This window comes from Conger conger, chromosome 14 (assembly GCF_963514075.1).
Source record: "Conger conger chromosome 14, fConCon1.1, whole genome shotgun sequence".
Lineage (NCBI taxonomy): Eukaryota > Metazoa > Chordata > Actinopteri > Anguilliformes > Congridae > Conger > Conger conger.
In genome coordinates this window covers 19,509,638-19,529,755 of record NC_083773.1, presented here as the reverse complement: position 1 = coordinate 19,529,755, position 20,118 = coordinate 19,509,638, and the positions used below count along the sequence as shown (strand labels likewise).

At 45.3% G+C, this 20,118-nt stretch overlaps 1 protein-coding gene across 7 annotated transcripts in view; it reads right to left on the bottom strand.

The window, feature by feature from the left end:
* Positions 1–19,876, bottom strand: part of LOC133109845 (transcription factor SOX-13-like) — a 35,199-nt gene extending 15,323 nt beyond the window's left edge. For 4 of the 7 annotated variants that reach the window (XM_061219535.1, XM_061219538.1, XM_061219532.1 and 1 more), the window contains exons 1-6: positions 19,664–19,876; positions 2,575–2,794; positions 2,022–2,127; positions 1,464–1,550; positions 1,184–1,356; positions 391–474 (exon numbers count right to left, since the gene is read on the bottom strand). In XM_061219535.1, coding sequence (XP_061075519.1) covers positions 391–474; positions 1,184–1,356; positions 1,464–1,550; positions 2,022–2,127; positions 2,575–2,793 — 669 coding nt within the window. In that variant the 5' untranslated portion in view covers position 2,794; positions 19,664–19,876. Of the gene's footprint in view, positions 1–390; positions 475–1,183; positions 1,357–1,463; positions 1,551–2,021; positions 2,128–2,574; positions 2,795–14,798; positions 14,882–19,663 lie in introns of those variants that run through there. The other 3 variants (XM_061219536.1, XM_061219537.1, XM_061219533.1) reach the window with 2 other exon arrangements.
* Between the last annotated feature and the right edge of the window lie 242 nt (positions 19,877–20,118).

The following is a 20,118-nucleotide window of genomic DNA, read 5'->3' as shown; positions in this document are numbered from 1 at the left end:
GAGCAGGTCATAGGCTCAGGTTATTTAGGAAATGAGGTGAGATCTCAGCTGTGTGTGATGTTTGCAGGTGTGCATGTTCAAGCATTGTGTGGTGTGGTGTGTAGGTGTGTGTGTGTGTACATGTGAGTGTGTGTGTGTAGGTGTGTGTGTGTGTGTGCATGTGAGTGTGTGTGTGTAGGTGTGTTTATGTGTGTGTGTGCATGTGAGTGTGTGTGTGGTGTGTGTGTGTGTGTGTGTGCATGTGAGTGTGTGTGTGTAGGTGTGTAGGTGTGTTTGTGTGTGTGTGTAGGTGTGTTTGTGTGTGTGCATGTGTGTGTGCATGTGTGTGTGTGCGTGTGAGTGTGTGTGTGTGTAGGTGTGTGTGTAGGTGTGTTTGTGTGTGTGCCTCACCTGTGTGTGCCTCACCTGTATCTGCTGCTGCAGCAGGTTGATTTTGTGTTGCTGCTGGATCAGCTGCTGTTGCTGCTTGGCAATCTGCATTACAGAGTGTGTGTGTTAGCCTCCTCTACCGCACTGGGGGCAGGAAATTAACACACTACCCAACACCATCACTTCCTCCACACACACGCTGTTCTCACAGAAACACTTAACTCGGCCTAGCGAGGTCTTGACACAGCGATATTGTGTTCTACCAGAACCAGGACTAAGGCGCACAGAAGGAGCACCAGCTTTTATTTACGAGCGCCCAAAATTCCACACCATCTCACCATTTAGCAGACATTTGTATCCAGAGTCACGTACAAAGATATTAAATGAATAAATGTAATACAAATATTTATACATCTAGTTTATCTTTACTGGGGCAGAGCACTTGAAGCAATGTTACTATAAATGTGCTAGTATTAGCCAGCTGGCTAGTTTTTACCATACAGCTACAGATTTCACTGAAGCAGTTCTGGGTAAATCCCCTACCCAGGGGTTCAACCACAGCTAGCACAAAACTTTCACATAACGTTGCTGCAATGTAGTGGCAATGTTACAACACTGTCACTGCCAGTAACACTGTGCAAACATTTTCCGCTAGTCAGGCTAAGGAATCAAGCCCATAGCCTTTGAGCTATGAGGCCATTTCCCAACCACTACAGTTAGCACTGACCAGTTAGCACACTTAGTAGTGCTATCCAGTTAGCACAGTTAGCAGTGCCATGCACACACAGTTGCATAGCAACACTGGCGGGCTCACCTGCTCTTGCTGTTGCCGGGCCAGCTCCATCTGCTGCTGCTGCTTCTCCAGGAGCAGGGCGGCCATGTTACGCTGCTCAGAGTGGGCCCCCAGCAGCTGCTCCCTCAGGGTGGACAGCTGGTTTATCATCACCAGGAGCTGGAGCTCCTTCTCCGCCAGGCTCTCCGGAGTGCCTGCAGACCCAGGGGAGGAGGTGGGGTTAGAGGGAGCGCAGAAGGGAGGTTGGACTAGGCAGGACATGGGTGACCCCTCCACCACATCACCCCCTGTTTCACCTCACCTTTCAGCTGAGGGCCACTCACAGCTCCCTTCCCCAAAAACCTCTCCCTCCAGTCTCCACCCAGGAGCTTCTCTATAGTAGGCACCACTGCAGAGGAGGGGAGGAAGCAGAGTTATGGTGGAAAGACAGACGCAAACAGGTAGGAGAGGAGAGTTAAGGAAGGAGAGAGATACACGAACAGGGAAGGAAGCAGAGTTATAGAAGAGAGACTGACACAAACAGGGAAGAGACTGTATGACACTTTCAATACCTTGATTTACAAATGCGCTCTTTCTTTTCCTGAAGATAAATTCTGGCTATTCACAAACATAGTTGATACATTTTTTGCATGAAACCAGTACCCATGTTCACACATACATAATTATAACCATCTTCATTATCATTATCGTATGATGAAAACTACTGAGATGGCAGAAAGGTTGTTGCTCTCAGCTTGACAATGTGGCTCAGCACGGCGGAAGGAGTCTGGTCACAGATACAGCTCATTTTCACACGTTCGACCACAGCTTCTACTTCTGTTACTGAGTGCAGAGGGGAGACTGCCGGCAGCCATCTTACCTTCCCCAACGTTGGGCTGAGCATCAGCTCTGTAGTTACTGCCCCTTCCCGCGTTCTGACCCGGGGGGCTTGGCCTGTGTGTGTGTTCTCTCCTGGGGGAGCCCTCCTATTCAGGACACAAGCCGCCCAAGATTAATGCCGCTCATCTTCACACCATTACGATCTGATTATTTTCATTTTCATATCTCAGCCTTTATCCCGGCAACACCTCCTTAAACTTTTTAAACTGTGGTGTGCGTGAGCAGGTGCGTGTGGATGTGGCCAAAACGTTTAGGTAAGAGGGTGTCAGGGTTTGGTCTTTGCTCTGGTTTTAAGTCATTGTAATTAGAGGTTTCATTAAAGAATATCAACAGTCAACGTATTCAAACTGTCACAATCTGATTCTTTTCCAGGGATAAATTAACCAGTAGCCAGCAAACATATTTAACATAAGATTCTCCACAGAAGGTAAATAGGTTAAAGATATTTATGGACAGCATCTACTTGACAATCTCAAATTCAATATCAATTCCCAAAATTGGATTTAGGTTTCAACAGTCGACATTGGTCTCACCGTGGGAGAGTGGGTGCTGGGTGGGGTTCCAATTCGGACTTCCGCTTTCTCATTGGGCGGCTGCATGGACCAATCACAGGGCGAGACTCGCTGGGGCTCCAAGCTCAAATCTCCGGCATCCCCAGGCCCCTCCTCTTCCTCCAGTTTCACGCCCACACCCACCATGGTCACACTGCCATTGGTCTGAAGACGCAGGGCAGGGGGGGCAGGCTGACACATCCTGTGGGGGGGAAGAGGGGGGTTAGGCTCTTATCTGAAAAGAGTTGGTGTGGGTGCAGGTTCTTGCTCAAGCCCAGCACTACGACGTAATGTAATGTACGACTCCACTTATCAAGATCTTGACCGAAGACCCTATTAGTCAATTAGTTGCATAAGATTTTGTGGTGCTGACCAAAAATAAAAACCTGAAAACCTCTGGGTTAGACCAATAAAACGTAGGTCTAGTTTAAGAACCCATAAATGTTCCTTCCATAAAGTTCACTTTAACCTCAACGTGTGCAAAAAAATCCTAATTTTACAACTTACACCTTACGAGAAATCAGAAGAAAGAGCTGCAGTGTTAGTAAGGAGACTTAAAATCTGTTAATCTAGACTCGAGAAGAAAATATTAGTTTGATGATTGACAATAAGTTCAATACATTTTCTTACCTAACTGAGTCAAACTGCCTCAAGTCATTGGTAATATTTTGTCTTATCTAACAAAATAAGATTTTAAGTATAAGACTAATATACTTGTTGAGACAGACTTGTTTTTTGCAGTGTAAGTTACACTTTTCACAGTCTGCTGCAGCCCTGTCCGATCCCACTCCCTGGCCGTGCCGGGCCTGTGGAGGGCGTTGTGCTTTTCAGGGCCGCGTTATCTCCGCCGAGCGGCCGCAGTTTGTTTATGAAATCCTACGGCCGGCTGCTTTGCATGCGGAACACTGGCGCTTTGTGCGCCGCGGATTAGGCCGGGGAACGGAGCGCTTTCCAGCACCGCGCGGAATCAGACGCGGGACATCGGAAAAATGAGAGGAGCGCCTCGCCGGGAGTGTGGCGTGGGCGGCAGCCGCTCGAACAACTCCGCCATTCAGAAAATCAAACCCAGGGAAAGTGTTTGGTTGGGCGTACCAAGCTTTTATAAACCTGCCTCATGAATGGTAAATGGTCTGCATTTATATAGTGCCTTTATCCAAAGTCTCATTCACCCATACACTCACACAGCAACGGCGATTGGCTGCCACGCAACCAGCTCATCAGGATAAATTGGAGGTTAGGTGTCTTGTCTGCCACCTGCAGTTATGCATTAATGACAACCTATTGGTGTAATGTAAAAAGCTGATATTTTTTCAAGTAACTGCCTGCTAAAAAATAATTTTAATACACCCTTGCTATAGTCTGTTCTCTCATCACGGTGCCAGTGTTGAGACAGGACAGAGAAAGAACGGCTGAACCTTTGTGAACTTCAATTGAGCCGTGCTTTTCTCTCTCCTGAACAACAGGAAAAAAAGCGCACCAGACAGAGAACAAAACAAACAGAAGAGGGGGGAAAAAGTATATTTAACAGGAGAAAAAAATCCATTGTTGCAGGAGGGGAACAAAGGAAGTGTGAACAATGAGCGTGCGATGGACAAATGCACAGTGCCGCAGGAAACACAGCGGGGTAACAATACAGGCGGACTGCGCCAACCGCGCACGGCGAGCAGGGGGGGGGCGGATTATACCACTGCACCACCACTCACAATCTTCTCCACATTAACAAGCAGCCTTCACCTGCACATATAGGCCAGGTTCCGATCCGTAGAGTTGACAAAATACAATTTAAAAAAAGGTAATCAAGGCCACTTCAAAAACACGAGTCTGCAAAGGCGAGGGCTGCAGTTCATTTTTGTACGCAGTGGGGTTAACTGTGGAATTCATACGATCCTACATCCAAGAACGCTGCACTTCTAAACACAAAATCCATTTAGCGGTCAGTGGCTCCAGCGAACAGCGGGGATGTTGAAAGTCACGTCCGCCAATCACGACCACTTTGACCGAACCCATCCCCCCACCCCCCTTGCAGGCTCCCACTTGGTTAAGCCCGAATGTCGTGCCAGCCAACCGTCCCAACCTGAGCCCTTGGTATGAGTATGAGGAGGAAGAGGAAGAGGAGGAGGAAGGGGGGGGGGGGTGGCTACGTCTCTTTCTATTCTTAGCGCTGCGGCCCTCGGGTACTGGGCAGTACCACCCTTTCCTGCGCCGTGGACCTGCTCCCTGATTCCTATCGGGCCTTCCCCACGCCAGTGTGTCAGTGCCCCTAGCCCCAGGGGAGCCCAGCGGGCTGGGAAGAATGGCATTTCTAAAATACACCCCCCGCCCCTCACCGCCCCCTCACACTCAACCCTCCTGTGGGAACCTGCCTCAGTATTCTGGGGACTCACAGCCCTGACTCACGGGGCCAGACGATAGCAAGACAAACAGAGAGAGACACAAAGAAAGGGAGCGAGAGAGGGGAGGATGACAGACAGAAGTATGTGTAGCTACAACAGATGACCCAGGACAGGCTGGGACACAGCTGAGCCAGACAGTGTCATGCACCTCAGAGCTCAAACCGTCTGCATTTCCGCTCAAGTCTCTCTCAGTCCTCACACTAAACCAGCCATCTTCACTCCTGGAGACCCGCAAGGCCTGCTGCTTTCTGCTGTTACTCAGCACGTTATCGATCAACGAAAGCAGTTAATTACACAGTTAACGCACCTCACTCTCCAGTGACTTCATCAGCACCACTTAGACTAGCACCTTTTATAGCTCACCAGGGACACCACAAGTGTTAAAGCACATTAATGTGGGCATGAAGAAGGGGGTTTGGATGCCTTACGTTTCTGCGGAAAGCATGGCTACAGTAGTTGATGAAATAAAGTCAGAAACTAGGCCGTTTTTGAGTTGAAGGCTCACGTTTGGCTGGCTCTAGATACTTGTCAGTACAGCAAGTAAATAGCGTGAGAGAAGTTTCGCCCCCCCCCCCCCCAACCCCATTCATCACAGACCTAGCCAGGAACGGTTTCTGGAGGGCTTGTTTATAAAAAGAAGGGTTTCTTGAAAAGAAAAACAAACACTTAATGCCAGCATATCAACACTTCAACAAGAGTGACAGCTCACCTGACAGGTTTGTGAATTGAGAAAAAAAAGAAAAAAAAAAAGAAAAAGAAATATATGTATATATTTTTTTTACATTCAAACAGCATGTGGCACCAGATGCCCAGAAGAGAGCACACAACATTGACGCTAGCAGATAAACGCATACAGGACAGCGCATGAGGATGTGTGTTCCCACTTCCCGTGACATCCTCTCCGCAACGTTCAAGGGGAAATGCGGAAAAAGCTCCAGAACCCCGGGAAGGGACCTGCCTACGACACGGAAAACCCATCAACCGGAAGCGGGGCCTTCCGACGTCCTGGCACTGCCAACGCAGCGCACCTCTCTTCCAAACAAGTGTGTGCGAGCTTTACAAATATTCAAAAAAAACGGGCAGCGTTGTGCCTGGAAGGCACACACGCCTGTAAAAACGTGATCTTTCCCACAACCCAGAAGAAAGCAGAGCGCCCGTTTCAGGAGGTGCTGCGACACGTTGAGTAGCCTTCCCCCCCCGCGGGCATGACCCATGCAAATGCCATTGTCTCCTCATCAAAACAGAGCGGGGCGGTTAGCGCGACGTGCCAGCGCATTGTCCGTGCGCGGGGAGCGCTGGGAGCGCGTGAGCTGTGGGAAACAGGCCGGAGACAGAGACGAGCCGTGACTCACAACGCACTGCTTAATAGACACATGGCGCTGCATCTGCCAGCACAGGAGCTCGTCAGGGGTCAGGAGGAGGCTGACTGCTTACCGCCACGTTGAAATCCAACACCTCTTTCCCTCCATCCGACGCCGGGGCTCTCCCCCGGAATTTTCCGCAAACAACCGGGAGCCCTGGGCTTTCACCTCACAGACCAAACAGCCCTGGCGTTTTAAAGCTCTCCCAGAGACGCGTGCGATCCCCCCCTCCCGCCCTGTAAGAGTAACCGCGAGGAGCGCACGACCGGGCCGGGTTAGCCAGTTTGTCGTAGCGCCAGAAGGAAACACCTGCCTCAGCTTAGAGAGGGTTACCGAACTGCAGCCGCACAAGTCCGTGATCGAACGCCTACTGCAATGAAGCAAATGTTTACCACCAACCTGAGCCTGGTGCTGGTGCACTGAAAGGGAAGGCTCTCGGCGTAGAGAGCAGACACAGCTGCCATGGAGACACTGACGTGTGCCACTTTCCAGCCATTCTACCAACCTCTGGGGTGCGCGCTCTGACTCTGTCCACAGAGCTTTGTCCCCCACATGGACCTCCCCTGGCCACCTCGGAGAGCCCGCCAGAGAAGCGCTTTGTCCCAGGAAAACACGGGGCTTTGATCTTCCTTGCGAGTGGAAGTGTGCTTTCCCTCTCTCCCCGCCTCTCTAACTCAACCTCAAACTCTCACACTCGCTCTCTCTAGGACACATGCTGGGAAGAGCAAGTCAACAGAGAGCAGTCCCTGGCCAGCAGTGTTTGCATTATGTACACAGCAGTACGCCACTGGCTCTTGTGGCCGATGGCAGAAGATATGACACTTATTTCCAGATGAGTATCAAATAAGATCAGAAACAATTGTACAAGTTCACTTTAAATGAAGCTACAGGGCGTACAGTAAGCACAATGGACACACACACGCATTAGCACATAAAGGAGGAAACTTGTCCAGGTGCTTCTATATAAATAACTGCCAGCACAAGTTAAAAATCAACCTCTTTAAGCTGGTAAGGCAACAATGGGCATAATGTCACCTCTTTTGGAATAATACAGAACGAGCTCTCGGACAGGTCAGAGAACAAAAACATAAAGAAAAAGGTGTTTTAGAAAGTGTTTTAGTAGAGAAAAAAGTTTTTTTTCCCCCCCAAATAAACAGGTGCCTACATCAGGTGAAATGGGCGATGGTGAATGTATCAGGAGTATATGTAGAGTGACAACACTTTCACACTTGAGAAAGCGGACAGCACGAGGAGTGCTGAGTGAATGAAGCTGTACACTGTACAGAAGTTAAAGCCCTGGGCCCCTGCATTGTACATTAACTCCATTTCCACTACGGAGAAAAACATGCCCCATCACCATGAGCGAGAATGTGCAACCCCAACTAAGAATTCTTATGAAATATTTACCCAGAAATGTAGAAATGTAAAAATATCCATGCGTATACATGTGTAAAATATTCGTACAGTGGCCGTATCGGCGAGCGGCTGTAGGCAGTACACGTCTGCGCTCTCAGGGGGTAAACACAAAGGCTCTCTCAGGTGTGCGCTGGCCCTTTTGATCTCTAGTACCAGGTCAATGAGCCGGGGGACCAGGCCGGGGGACAACACGAGCATTCAAATCCTGCCAAACGTCACCTGTGCCTTCAGGATCAGAGAAGGGCCCCTTCTGCACGATGAGGCTGAAGGGGGCTGGAGGGAGTATGGTTAGAGTGGGGTAAAGGGGAGTGAGCGCTACGTGCCCTGACGTTCACGGTCGACCGCGAGTGAAGGCCACCCAAACCCGGAACCTTCCTCAGAAAACCGCCGCAGGTGAGTCGAGCGTGACAGACAACCCGCCCGACGCCCCTCTGCTATCCCCGGGGGCGACCGTTACCCCGGTAACCCCTCGGTCACCCCTCACACGCTTCATTCGAGCGCTCCGGTGGCTCTGAACGCCCCGGTCATGGAGTTCCAGCTCCGCACAGACACAGACGGACATACAGACGACACAGACACGCGCACCCGCACGCCAATGCGTTTGTCTTAACTGCCCCAGCCAGACCGGATCGGCTCTTGGCCTCCCGCTTTTCAGAGCGGTCTAAATGAGACGTATAAACGGGATGATGACACAACTCGCCGCTCTGCAGAGAACCCAGCAGTGCTGCCCCCCCCTCTCCCCCCACCCCCCACCCCCTCGCCTTTCAGAAGAGCAGGTTAGAAAGCAGGAGCCATTATCCCGCTTTCTGGGTCTGAAACAGTTCTGTTATTGTGCTTCTCCACCAAAGGGCTACGGTGGCATTCATCTGCGATAGCAGGGGGGGCCGTGTGGGGGGGGGGGGGATTGAATAGGTGGAGCACAAAAACACACTCAGGATAAAGACGTACAGAGCAGGGAGATAAAGGATCTTCATGAAGGGTCTTTTTTGCAATAGCCTTTTTTCCCCACTACTGCCCCCCCCCCACCCCACCATATTTTTTTTACCTTCAGGCAAAGAAAAACAAAAGAGAAGACGATAAATGAAGAGACTTCTAAGCCTGGACACACTTTAATATCATATCCTGATGTCCTGATTCAGCTGGCCCTACTTCAGTGGCAGTGTGTGTGCGTGTGTGTGTGTGTGTGTGTGTGTCCACGGCAGGGCACATGTTCTGTTGGAGGAAGGGGCAGAAGTGGGGGTTTGGATGGGTTACAGTGAGGGAGGGGGGGGGGGAAGATAGAGGATAGATATAACCCCACACTGCCTGCCCCACTAGCACAGCAAACAGAGTCCTTTAAGACCGAACAGCAGAGCGGTTGTGCGTCGCCATGGCGACCAGGCCAGCTCTTTGTGGAGCGAGGAGAGCAACAGGTACTCCTGAACAACGGCTGGTCCCAGCATTGTGTCCGCACTGGAGAGAGAGGGGAACCTGCCATGGTTCAAACTTATTAGGCCTGCAAATGGAAACGTGCAAGCGTGCGCGTTGCTGTGCGTGTGTGTTGCAGTGCGTGGGGTTTCAGGAAGAATCATATACAGTGATTAACCTGTTCATTAAAATTCAGTCAACCTTTAAAGCTTTTTTCTGTTCCCCTTTAACGGTTTAAATGGGTGCACACGCACATGCACACACACACAGGGGGTCCACACTCTGCCCATTTTGAGTGGGACCACTGACATGACCAAGCTGTAGATGGGAAACAGGTGAATGGACATGCTCTCCCAGAACGGGCACAGCGGAAAGCAGCGGGGCTCTAAGGGCTGGGTGAAACCAGGAGCTACAGCAGGAGCACGGAGGAGGAGGAGGAGGAGGAGGAGGAGTTGAACAGGGCACATGTAGAGAGGAAGAGGGGGGGTGAAGCCGCAGTCAAGTGGCTCAGGACATCCTGTGAGGGAGCAGGAGAGACCCCAGCCCCCGGAGGGGAGGGGGCACACGCGCACCAACCATCACAAACAGGATACTACTGCTACACAAGCCCGGGCAGGAAGGAGGAAGCAGCAGAGAGAGAGACAGAGAATGAAAGAACAAAAAATAGTATAAAATAGAGTGTGAGAAAGAAAAAGGAGAGTGAATGATTGAAAAAATGAAAAAGAAAGAGTTAACAAGAGCATGACAGAGAATGAAAGAACAGCAGAGTAAGAGAAACAGAGAGAGAGAGAGAGAGAGAGAGAGAGAGAGAGAGAGAGAGAGAGAGAGAGAGAGAGAGAGAGAGAGAGAGAGAGAGAGAGAGAGAGAGAGAGAGAGAGAGAGAGAGAGAGAGAGAGAGAGAGAGAGAGAGAGAGAGAGGAGAACGCATTAAGCTGCAAACCGGTTCTTCTCCTTGGGCAGGAAAGCGTTTCTCGTGCCGAGGCTCATTTGGAGCGGGAGATAAACACGGGCCTTCAGCAGAGGCACACCAGAGGCACACCAGAGTCAAACCAGAGTCAAACCAGAGTCAAACCAGAGTCAAACCAGAGTCACACCAGAGGCACACCAGAGGCACACCAGAGGCACACCAGAGTCACACCAGAGGCCTTCAGCAGAGGCACAGGCCCAGCCCATGCCTATAGCAAAACACACAAACCCCTCACCAAAGCCAGAGGGACAGCACAGTCAAAGCTCACAATGACAGGAAATAATCAATTTCTCCCTGAAAGCACACACACATGCTATTAGCAGCTCTGCGTGTCCACTTCAGAGAAAAACACACTTCTCAAAGGGCTCTCTGGAGGAGCACAGGGCCGTGATTGACATGACGGGACTCGTTCTCTTTTTTTCAGAGCTAACCTTCACATCCTGCAAGTCGTTTTAAAAAAGCAGAGATGTTTGAAAGGCTTATAGGACAGGCTTTTGTTGATATCTGAAAGAGAACGGTTAAAGAGGAGGGCTAGAATGAACAGGCAAAAATTTAGGTGTGACAATAAATCCACGATAATACCGGGGAATTATTTACACAAGAGGCGTCCATTCCATTTTTCCTGCAGAAACGTAACTTTTCATTTCTCTTAGTTTCATTTAGTATAGAGTCAGCCGAGGCATTGAGCCAAAATCATAGCCAATTATGGCACAGAATCTGAGGAGGCAACTGAAGGCAAATGCACTTTGATGTATTTTATATAAAGAATATAAAATATAATATTAAAAAAATATAAGAATATTAAAAAAATATGAAATATATATATTTTATATGCATTAAAATAAAAAACATTAAATCCGTGAAAAAGTACTTTGTCCAGTTTGTTAAAGCAATAAGGCCAAATTCTTCGTTTTGTTATTTTATGTAGGTCATCACCCGACCAAGAAGCAAATGCTGTCGAGAAATAAAACATAACCATGGTGGAAACAGTGTGAATCAGTGAAACAGGGCGGAAATCACCGGTTCCACACTGATACTAAAGACAGTCTGGAACTCCATTACAGACAGCAAAGGAAAATGTCACCACTCTTCCACACTACCCACACTGCATTACGTCTCCCCATGACCCCACACTGATCTAGACCACCCCAAGAAACCCTTCTGGAACCTTCTGCTGCACATGCAATCCAACTGCGACATTAACACAACATCCCCAGCATGTGGTTAGAACATTCCAATGCAGATGTAACGATCACTACTGGTAACAGAAAGCAGGGGTTCTCAATCTAACATTCTAAATTGTTAATTATATTGTTATTCTTATAAGCTGACCAATAATTAGGAGGATGAGTGTATCAAACGGAGTCATTAGACATTTTTGCACAAAGGGAAACAAACTATAATGCACTGGTAGTACAAGCGCTGCCCCCAAAAAAAACTCAAACTCGTCAAACAAACAAATAAATAAATGAAAATAGAGATTTAACAGCAGATTTTTTCCGGGGGTTGAATCACCCGTACGGGTGTTCACCATTTGATCAAATTATCTAGGATAACATTAATCAGGGAAAACATAATTATTTGTCATACGGAGGGGAAACACTTCAAATAACAAAACGACAACAAACAAAAAAAAAAACAATTGCAAGCTTAAAGCAATAGATCATCATAACAGTGTCAGATACTTTGAATATCTTGATTTATTAATTCCAACTTTGAAAGCATGGGAAAATGGTCTCATCGTGTCAGGTCATGTCACGAGAGCGCATACCGGGACGGGCACCTGGGGCATGTTATGAGCTCTCCATTGTGGCTGCATTGTTGCGCAGTTAGCGCAGGGTTCCCGTCACACCAGAACGGCCGTGGCACGCAGCTCCGCACACTTACACATTACACGCTGCGTTATACGAATGCCGAGAATTCCTCCTCGTGTGACGAGAGGAAAGGGAGAGAGCCCTGGATTCTCTAAAAACAGGTGCGAGGTGGACTTTACCATTCTGGAAAATAGCATAAATCATATTCCTTTTGAGTTACGCTGACATTATAATCCTCAGTGAATGCATACAAGCGTTCAAATTCTTTAAGTATTAAGAGAGAGACTTTTTCTTCGCAAGCTCTGGAACAATGTGAAAATGATACAGGCATGCAGTTACAGCATTTATGGGGGCCCTCTAATAGATCTAAACTAGATCTTGCCTTTTTCAGATCTTGCCAGCACAGCCCCCATCTCATGCTACTCTCCGTTATCACTGTCAGTAAGAAATCACATGACTGAAGATTACTGAATAACCTGCTTTTTATTATTACAGTCTATTTGAAAACAACCAGCTACCTCACTTTTAAGGATTGTAGATATGTTCTTGACAAACTGCAGAAAGAATTTCAAGGAGAAATTCCACAGTTGTTCGAAAACAAAAATGAGCTTTGGTTCAACACATTACTGAGGCTTTCAGAGCAGTATATTTGGTGAATCCATGAAACAACCAACTAAACACATGACCTGGGGTCAAAACAGGCCTACATAATACCTGGAAGTACCTTTAAGATACTATCAGATTTACACATTAAATAAATATACCTAGGCAAACTATAACTGAATACAAGAAATGCTATTTGCAAGTAACCATTATGTGGCAATACGGTGCCAATGAAAGTGTGAGTGAATGGTCTGCTGTTTTATTTGGATTAGAACAGTGAAGGAAAAAAACATGCAAATGCACTGGAAATTATTTCCGTGTCCTGTTGATAGTGTGTGAATGCAAGCACTGTGTCAACAGGCCTGTTCCAAAGCATCTGAGTGAAAAGAATGAACAAACAAATGTTTAGCTTATGCTGAACAACGACAAGCAAATACTAACCCCTGTACGGGCAGACAAACAGGTCCCAAACAAAACGCATTATTCTGAATAATGCAAAAAAAAAAAAAACAATTTAAAAACTCAGTTAATTTCGGTACCTATGCAACATTCAGAATAAATATGGTTGCTTTAAAATTATTTAAAATAACAACAAAAGTTGTTTTACATTGTTTACCTGCCGTGCAAAATCATTTCACATAGCAAAGCTTTGTGTGCGGGAAATCCTTACAAATGGTCCTCTCCACACTTTATGCCATTATCTGATATCCGTTTAGAACAATCTTCGTCTCAGATGACTAACAGTACGAACGTGTCTGTTGTCTAATAGGCGGTCTGACTTGCAGGAAAGTGATTCTCATACATCACAACAGAGCACTAAAGTAAATTGATTACTCAATAATGAATTAATACAACATACTACACTATGCAATACATTGTGCAAAATATCAGGCGTTATGCATGGTACTGCGCCATTATATTTAAAAAAATTGTTTTGGTAGCAAATTGGTAGCAAAAGTGTTAAGACAATAAATAACTGAGGACACTACAAATACACAAATAAAGTAGTCATAAATAAACTAATAAACATATAGTATTATATAAATGTAATTGTTTAAAAATTATTTTCTTTCACCTCTCACTCTATAATGCATTTTGCTACGCAAAAATTTTCAACGATTTTACTATACTATTGGTTCACAAGAAACAAAGTGGATTTGAGTGCAGGTAAGAGCTCTTTAGAGCAGGGATGGAATAAGTGAGCCTCATATCTTGAGTTTGTGAAGCAGGTTCCTCTCTGCCCCAGGAACAACAGAACACTACATAAACACACTAACGGAGGTGCGCCATTCCATTTCAATTCAGAGACATGCACTGCTTTCCAACGGCAATCATTTTCAGATTTAATTTCCCTTTGTGCAACTCACAAATCAAAGCCAAAAGCAAAGAAACAGTGTTATGATTTCAATATTAATAAATTAAGATGTGTTGAATCTGTGAATTTCATGATCAAATCTGAATGAGAATGATGGGCTAGGGAATAGATGGGTAATAGGAATCAGACATAACTAAAGACACCTTCTTTCATATTTGTACAACCTGCACAAAGTCTTTCTTTTACAGATGGGGAGTCATTTTCTGAGACAATCAATATCATTTCAGGTTCAGAAATTTTGGAAACAGCATCTAAACCTGCTAAAAAAATGCTTTGAGAAAATAATCATAGAAACAGCCAAATGTGTGACTTTTTGCAGGTGGTGGAGTTAAGAAAATAATTAACAAAGGACCAGACTTTAGGAAAGATCTCTTGTTTTCACTAGAGACAGTGAATACCTGTGAGAAGTATCGTCTCAGCAATGCACTCCCATTACCTCAACTAGTGTGTGTGCTGTTCTATAACCCATTAAAACAGGGGCATTTCTACACAACTTCTCATCAATACTAACAAACACAACTATCTAAAAAAATTTAACAGTATTATACTGCCACAGAGATTTCACTGTTCAACAACACAAGCCAATGATGGACATATTGGCCCCATTCTAACTTGTAACAAAAATGTGTGTGCATTACAAAAGAGGTAATATTACAGCAGGGAAAAAACATTATACGCAAGACACACTAATACGCACAGAATATACATATACCACTATAGATACCACTAAATCAAGAAAATGTATGCATGAAACAGGTGAAAATAAATACAAATACATTTTAAAAATAAGAAATAATGAAATATATTTAGCCTATTTCAAAAACATATTTGCCACCAAAGGATTTTCAAAAATGAAACAAATGTTCTTACCTCCCGATATTAGACAGAGGCAACGTCTGCAAAACAATAAAGGCGAGTTGTTCTAGAGAGATAAGAGGTAGCTGCAGCTGGGTTCTCTGTCAATTACTGAATAGAAACCCAAAAGCTGTGTTCCATTATTATGGCTCTGTTTCTGATTTCCGGTTCTCTACACAGGGGGTGCTATGTTGATGAGCGCTGGGTTGGTTTGGGGCGCGGGGAGTGGGCCAGTTTGACTTTTCTTATCAAAGTCAAAATCTGTGACGATCCGGCATTCTCAGCACTTCGCGTCAAACCGCAGATAGGAGAGAACTTATTTAGAACTATTTATAAAAAAGACATTTCAATCAGTCCACATTTGTTTGCCGTTAGTGCGCCAGGAAATGAATGATAGACAGATAACATGGATGCCTGTTATTGTAGCAAGTTTGTCATTTTTCGTTGTTGCTTCACACACCGACAACATTTCAGCCGCACTTTCAAATAACAGTGTCTGGCCTTACACTGGGCCTGTTCGTTCGCTAATTACGAGAAATCTGAACGGCGTAGGCCTGCAGAGGACAACAAACCTGCCTTTGCCCCAAATTCAGAGTCTGGAGGTCATTCCACGTAAATAACACAAGCAGCCCACATTCACTCTTACCGAGAAAGAATTAAAACTACATTTACATTAACCCAACATTTTTTCCCAACACTGTAGCTTTTGTTCTGTTAAATAACTAACACTGAAACCTTCATTTAAGCAAGTGATTAGTACTTCCATTATGAAATATTCAATTAAACTACCTATTTGTTCTCTTTTCACCTTCTTATACAAGGTTAAACTACCGAAATATGTGCCACACCACGAAAAAAAACCTTTGCTTCTCCCACATAAAGGCACAATTAGGGTGTGCAAAATAAGCAAGTAAGAACTTGCAGTGGAGTATACATTCCTTTAATCTCTTTTCAGCTTCATGATAAAAGGAAGAAATCATTAGATGGAGACTCTCAACATCTCAAGGACTTGACACGAAAAAGCTTGTTCAAAAAGCCACAAGGCTGCTTTCAAGACAAAGCAAAACCTGAGATGGGCCTGTTTTGAGAAATAAAGGATGGACATCAACAAGGGTCACAGATATGTGTATGCGTGACGAGTCCACCAAAGCACTAAATTAGGGGGTCATTATCACATACTGACCTGAACAGAAATCGAATTTAATTTCAAGCCACAGGACACGCATGCGAAAATGAATATTGTGTGAAGAAATGCTTGATGAATAATTCTGACAAATGAATGCCATTCTCTCTTAATTAGATATAAGTTCTATAGAAGCTTTATGTCTAATTCAGCTCAAGTCATTACTGCGGTACATTGAAATGTCCAGCCAATTTCTGTGGATACCCCGACCTAATAACTCCAGGTTTGTGTTAATGGCAGTGGGACCGCGGAACAGAATTTGAGCTTAAAATTGAATAACTGCACCAGAACTGAGTATATTTCCCTAATGATGCAATCATTCACACCCTCATATGGAAGACCATTCATAGACCATTGTTAACTACAAAGTCGTAAAGAAATGCTCTTTGTCTGACAAGTATATTTTCCCCATTAAGTGAGTAGAATTATTATTTTTTATACAAAGATAACATGTTGCCCACCAACTCAGTTCTACAAAGACGACAAGCCGAAAGGGGGGGGGGGGGGGGGGGGGGGCAGGACCCATATCTAGATTATTTTTTTTGCTATTCTGTGTTGTGATCTTGTTCACATTCTTAGTCTTTCCTGTCAGTGAGCACTTTTTTTAAATGAGGTATTTATTACTTATTTTTTAAACCCAGAGATGCTCTTCTGCATATCACTGCTGTAATGTGTGGTTATTTGCATTACTGTCACCTTCCTGTCAACTTTTACCAGGCTGGCCCTTCTCCTCTGACCTCTCTCTCTGCAGAACTGCTGCTCGCTGGATGTTTTCTGTCTTTTGCACCATTCGCTCCAAATCTAGACTGTTGTGCATGAAAAACTCAGGGGATCAGCAATTTCTGAGATACTCAAACCACCCTGTCTGGCACCCACAATCAACCCACAAAGTCACTTAGATCACATTTCTTCCACATTCGGACATTAGGTCTGAAAAACAGCTGCATTTAGTTGCTGCCACATGATTGGCTGGTTAAATGTTTGCATTAACAAGTTGATCTACCTAATAATGTGGTCACTGAGTGTATAATCAAGGCAATATAGTTTTCCTCTGTTGTACCATTTTGAGCACAAGCAAATAAATAAATAACTGGACGCAGTTATCAAAATTGCATGAAGCATTTGATCTTGCAAGAAGAAACATGTTCACTTGCATTTCGGGAGTGTGGCCTTGTTTCACTGTTTGACAACCAGAACCAAAAATGTACCTCACTGTTTCAACAATTACAATGATTTTCAAAACACCATTATTCTTTTTTTCTTTCTGACCAGTGAGCATTACGGGCGCAGTGGGAAGCAGAAATGTCCATTAGCCCCGGGAAGCACAGTTAGCGCTACTGTTGAGCTCCTCCCATTCGCTCCAATGGAGGAGGACACCACAGAAAACCTGCCTTATCCACCGGACTTCTCAACGCATCTTAAGGGACATGACGTTTCCCATGACAGAACACAGAAAACACAATTAGATGTACAAACACCTGTACAGGTGAGCTTATGCTGTATACAGAATCCAGTGACCAGCAGAACACAATAAGAGATGCCACACTGCACTGAAGGCACACATTCAAGTGCCACATTCAATCCCAGTTAAACTTATTCACTGCAATACAACTCCCTCTAAATTTACTGCAAACCCGTGTGACAGGATAGTCCAAAAGTCCCTGAACTACTTTACAAGGGTCATATTTAATAGCCAAACTGTAAAATACAACACAACCATGCCACAGAGTGTAAGGGGCCTGTAAAAAACCATTATACCAGCATCCAAGCACCAAACATATCATCTGCAGACTTGTAGGTTAAGGCAGTTCTTTTCTTTGCCATTTTTATTAAATACGAGTACAGATCACTTTGATTTCAGATCCAAATAAATGAGCGCGTGAGGAAAATGAGAAATAACGCGTTAGAGGCATAGACAAGAGTGGATTAGACACATGCGCACCAATTTAAATTACGTTTCTATAAAATTGCATTAATTAAAACCTATGCAAATTAAACAAAGGAAGACGAACTAAATCAAGAATATGAATATCCGAAAGATCAGAAATCCCTCTAAGCGCATGCGTAGGCTACTTCAGCAACTGTTAAGTTGTGTTGTGCCGGGAGCTGGGTCGAACATGACGGGCACGGTCAGTCAGTCTCTCTCTGCGACAAGAAAGGGGGCATTCCTATTCATCGCGCCCAACAAAGGCGGCGATTGATCTTGGAGGAGGGTCCGAGGTCCCGCTTCAGCTAGCTACTATGCCAGCATACTTAATATTACTGCGGTCCTCCGCTTTCAGGGAGCGAGGCGCAACGGAGGGCGAGAGAGAGAGAGACGGAGAAGGAGTGATGGAGAAAAGGTCAGGGACTCCCCGCTGACAGCGGGCTTTGTGCACAGCCAGCGACTGTGAAGCCAACACTCGCCGCCACTTTGCCAACTTCCCTTTTAATGAGCCGTCGACATGCTCGGCAACAATAGGAGCGCGGGACTCAGGTGCTGGAGTCATTCGCCAGACACCGTCAGGGGTGCGGTGTCGTCACTGGGGTCACGCATCAAATAGAACAATCTTGCTAGCAAACACCTCCAAACACCCACTCACATTGTTGTCTGCATGCACTCACATACCACAGCAAATTCCTTGTACGTAAAAACTACATGGCGAATAAAGTGATTCTGATTCTGACTAGCGCGCACACAATTCCAAACACCTGTTTTTGTTTTCATTCCACTCGAAACAAACCGAACAGCCGTCTAAAGATCCAAACAGGTAGAACAGTATGGGCAGCGAGAGCGAATGGTGTCTTTAAAATGACCCCAAACTCAGTCTGATCACTACCTTTCTTAGACAACTGTGACTATTACGAGTAGTTATGTACTTGTGCGCACTAAACTAAAATACGAAATGTGTGAGCAAATGTCACACATAAGGATAGAGATAACATAGCCATCGCACTCCAGCTAGACTGAACATTGTTTTCAAACACGCTGCTCTCTGCGAGCTTCTGCAAAATAGCTTATCGCTGGAGCACTGACATTCACTTTGACAAGGGGATTTAGTGAACTTGTCAAACTGGCCCACCTAAACATACTTAACTTGCGCTACTATTGGTTAGGCTACTTAATATAATCTAGGCTACTAAATATAAAATTAAGATTTAATTTCCTTGCACAAATCATTTCAGATTTATCAATGACGGATTAATTCAAAATGAATCCGAAAATATCCAACGAAAAGCAAATTGTACGGTTGCCAATAATGTAAATGTCTTTGAGCACAGGCGTGCCCTGATAAAAGTTAAATTACTTTCGAGAAACCACGCGGCGTATACTACAGCGCGTAACTATAGTGATCGAAATCGCTGCAGCATAAATAGTGCAGGCTACTTGAACGGTTGGTAATTAAAACAACAATTATTTTCATTTTGCACATTTGGTATTGGCAGGTTATCTACTGCTAATGGCAGACTGATGTTGGTAATTGCGAATAGCCTACTACGATCAAGCGAACTTTGTTGAAGTAGGCTAGCCATGCATCGGCGTAATCGTCATAATCATTAAACTAGCTCGCTAACAATACATCATTATGGCGAATTTAGATATTACCTGGACATAATATTGCATATTAAGCCAGAGCTCGAAAGACGTTTGCCTAAGCACGGATACACTGAAATGTTTTCAAGTGAAGTCTGCAGCTCAGTTCGCGAATGAACTTACCACTCCAGGGAAACCCGTTCTGTGCGGACTTTTTTTCCTCCTCTCCTGTTTTCTGAATGGGCAATTTGTTATTTCACAGCACTGGAAGCGTGGTTCCACTAAACACTTGGATGTCGGAGAGACACTTAAGTAAAGCGGTGTCAGATACTCAACCTATAATGCAACAACAGCAATGATTAAAGTAAACCAGCGTAAGCTATCAACACACCGCCAATTCCCACCCGTCCCTCCCAGACTTTCTGCTATTTTGTTTCCAACATTCTGTCTCCCTACCATTCACCTCCCACTTAAAGGGGCAGGTCTTTTTTCCAGTCGACCCAGCTTTAAATTAATTTAAAGGTTCGACCCAAATATCTGCGTCAGATTTCAGGTGGCGCTTGGGGCACAAACATCACCACGGTCAAGCAATACATTTGTTCTATTTTTTTTAAATGTAAAAGCAAACAAGCTGTTAA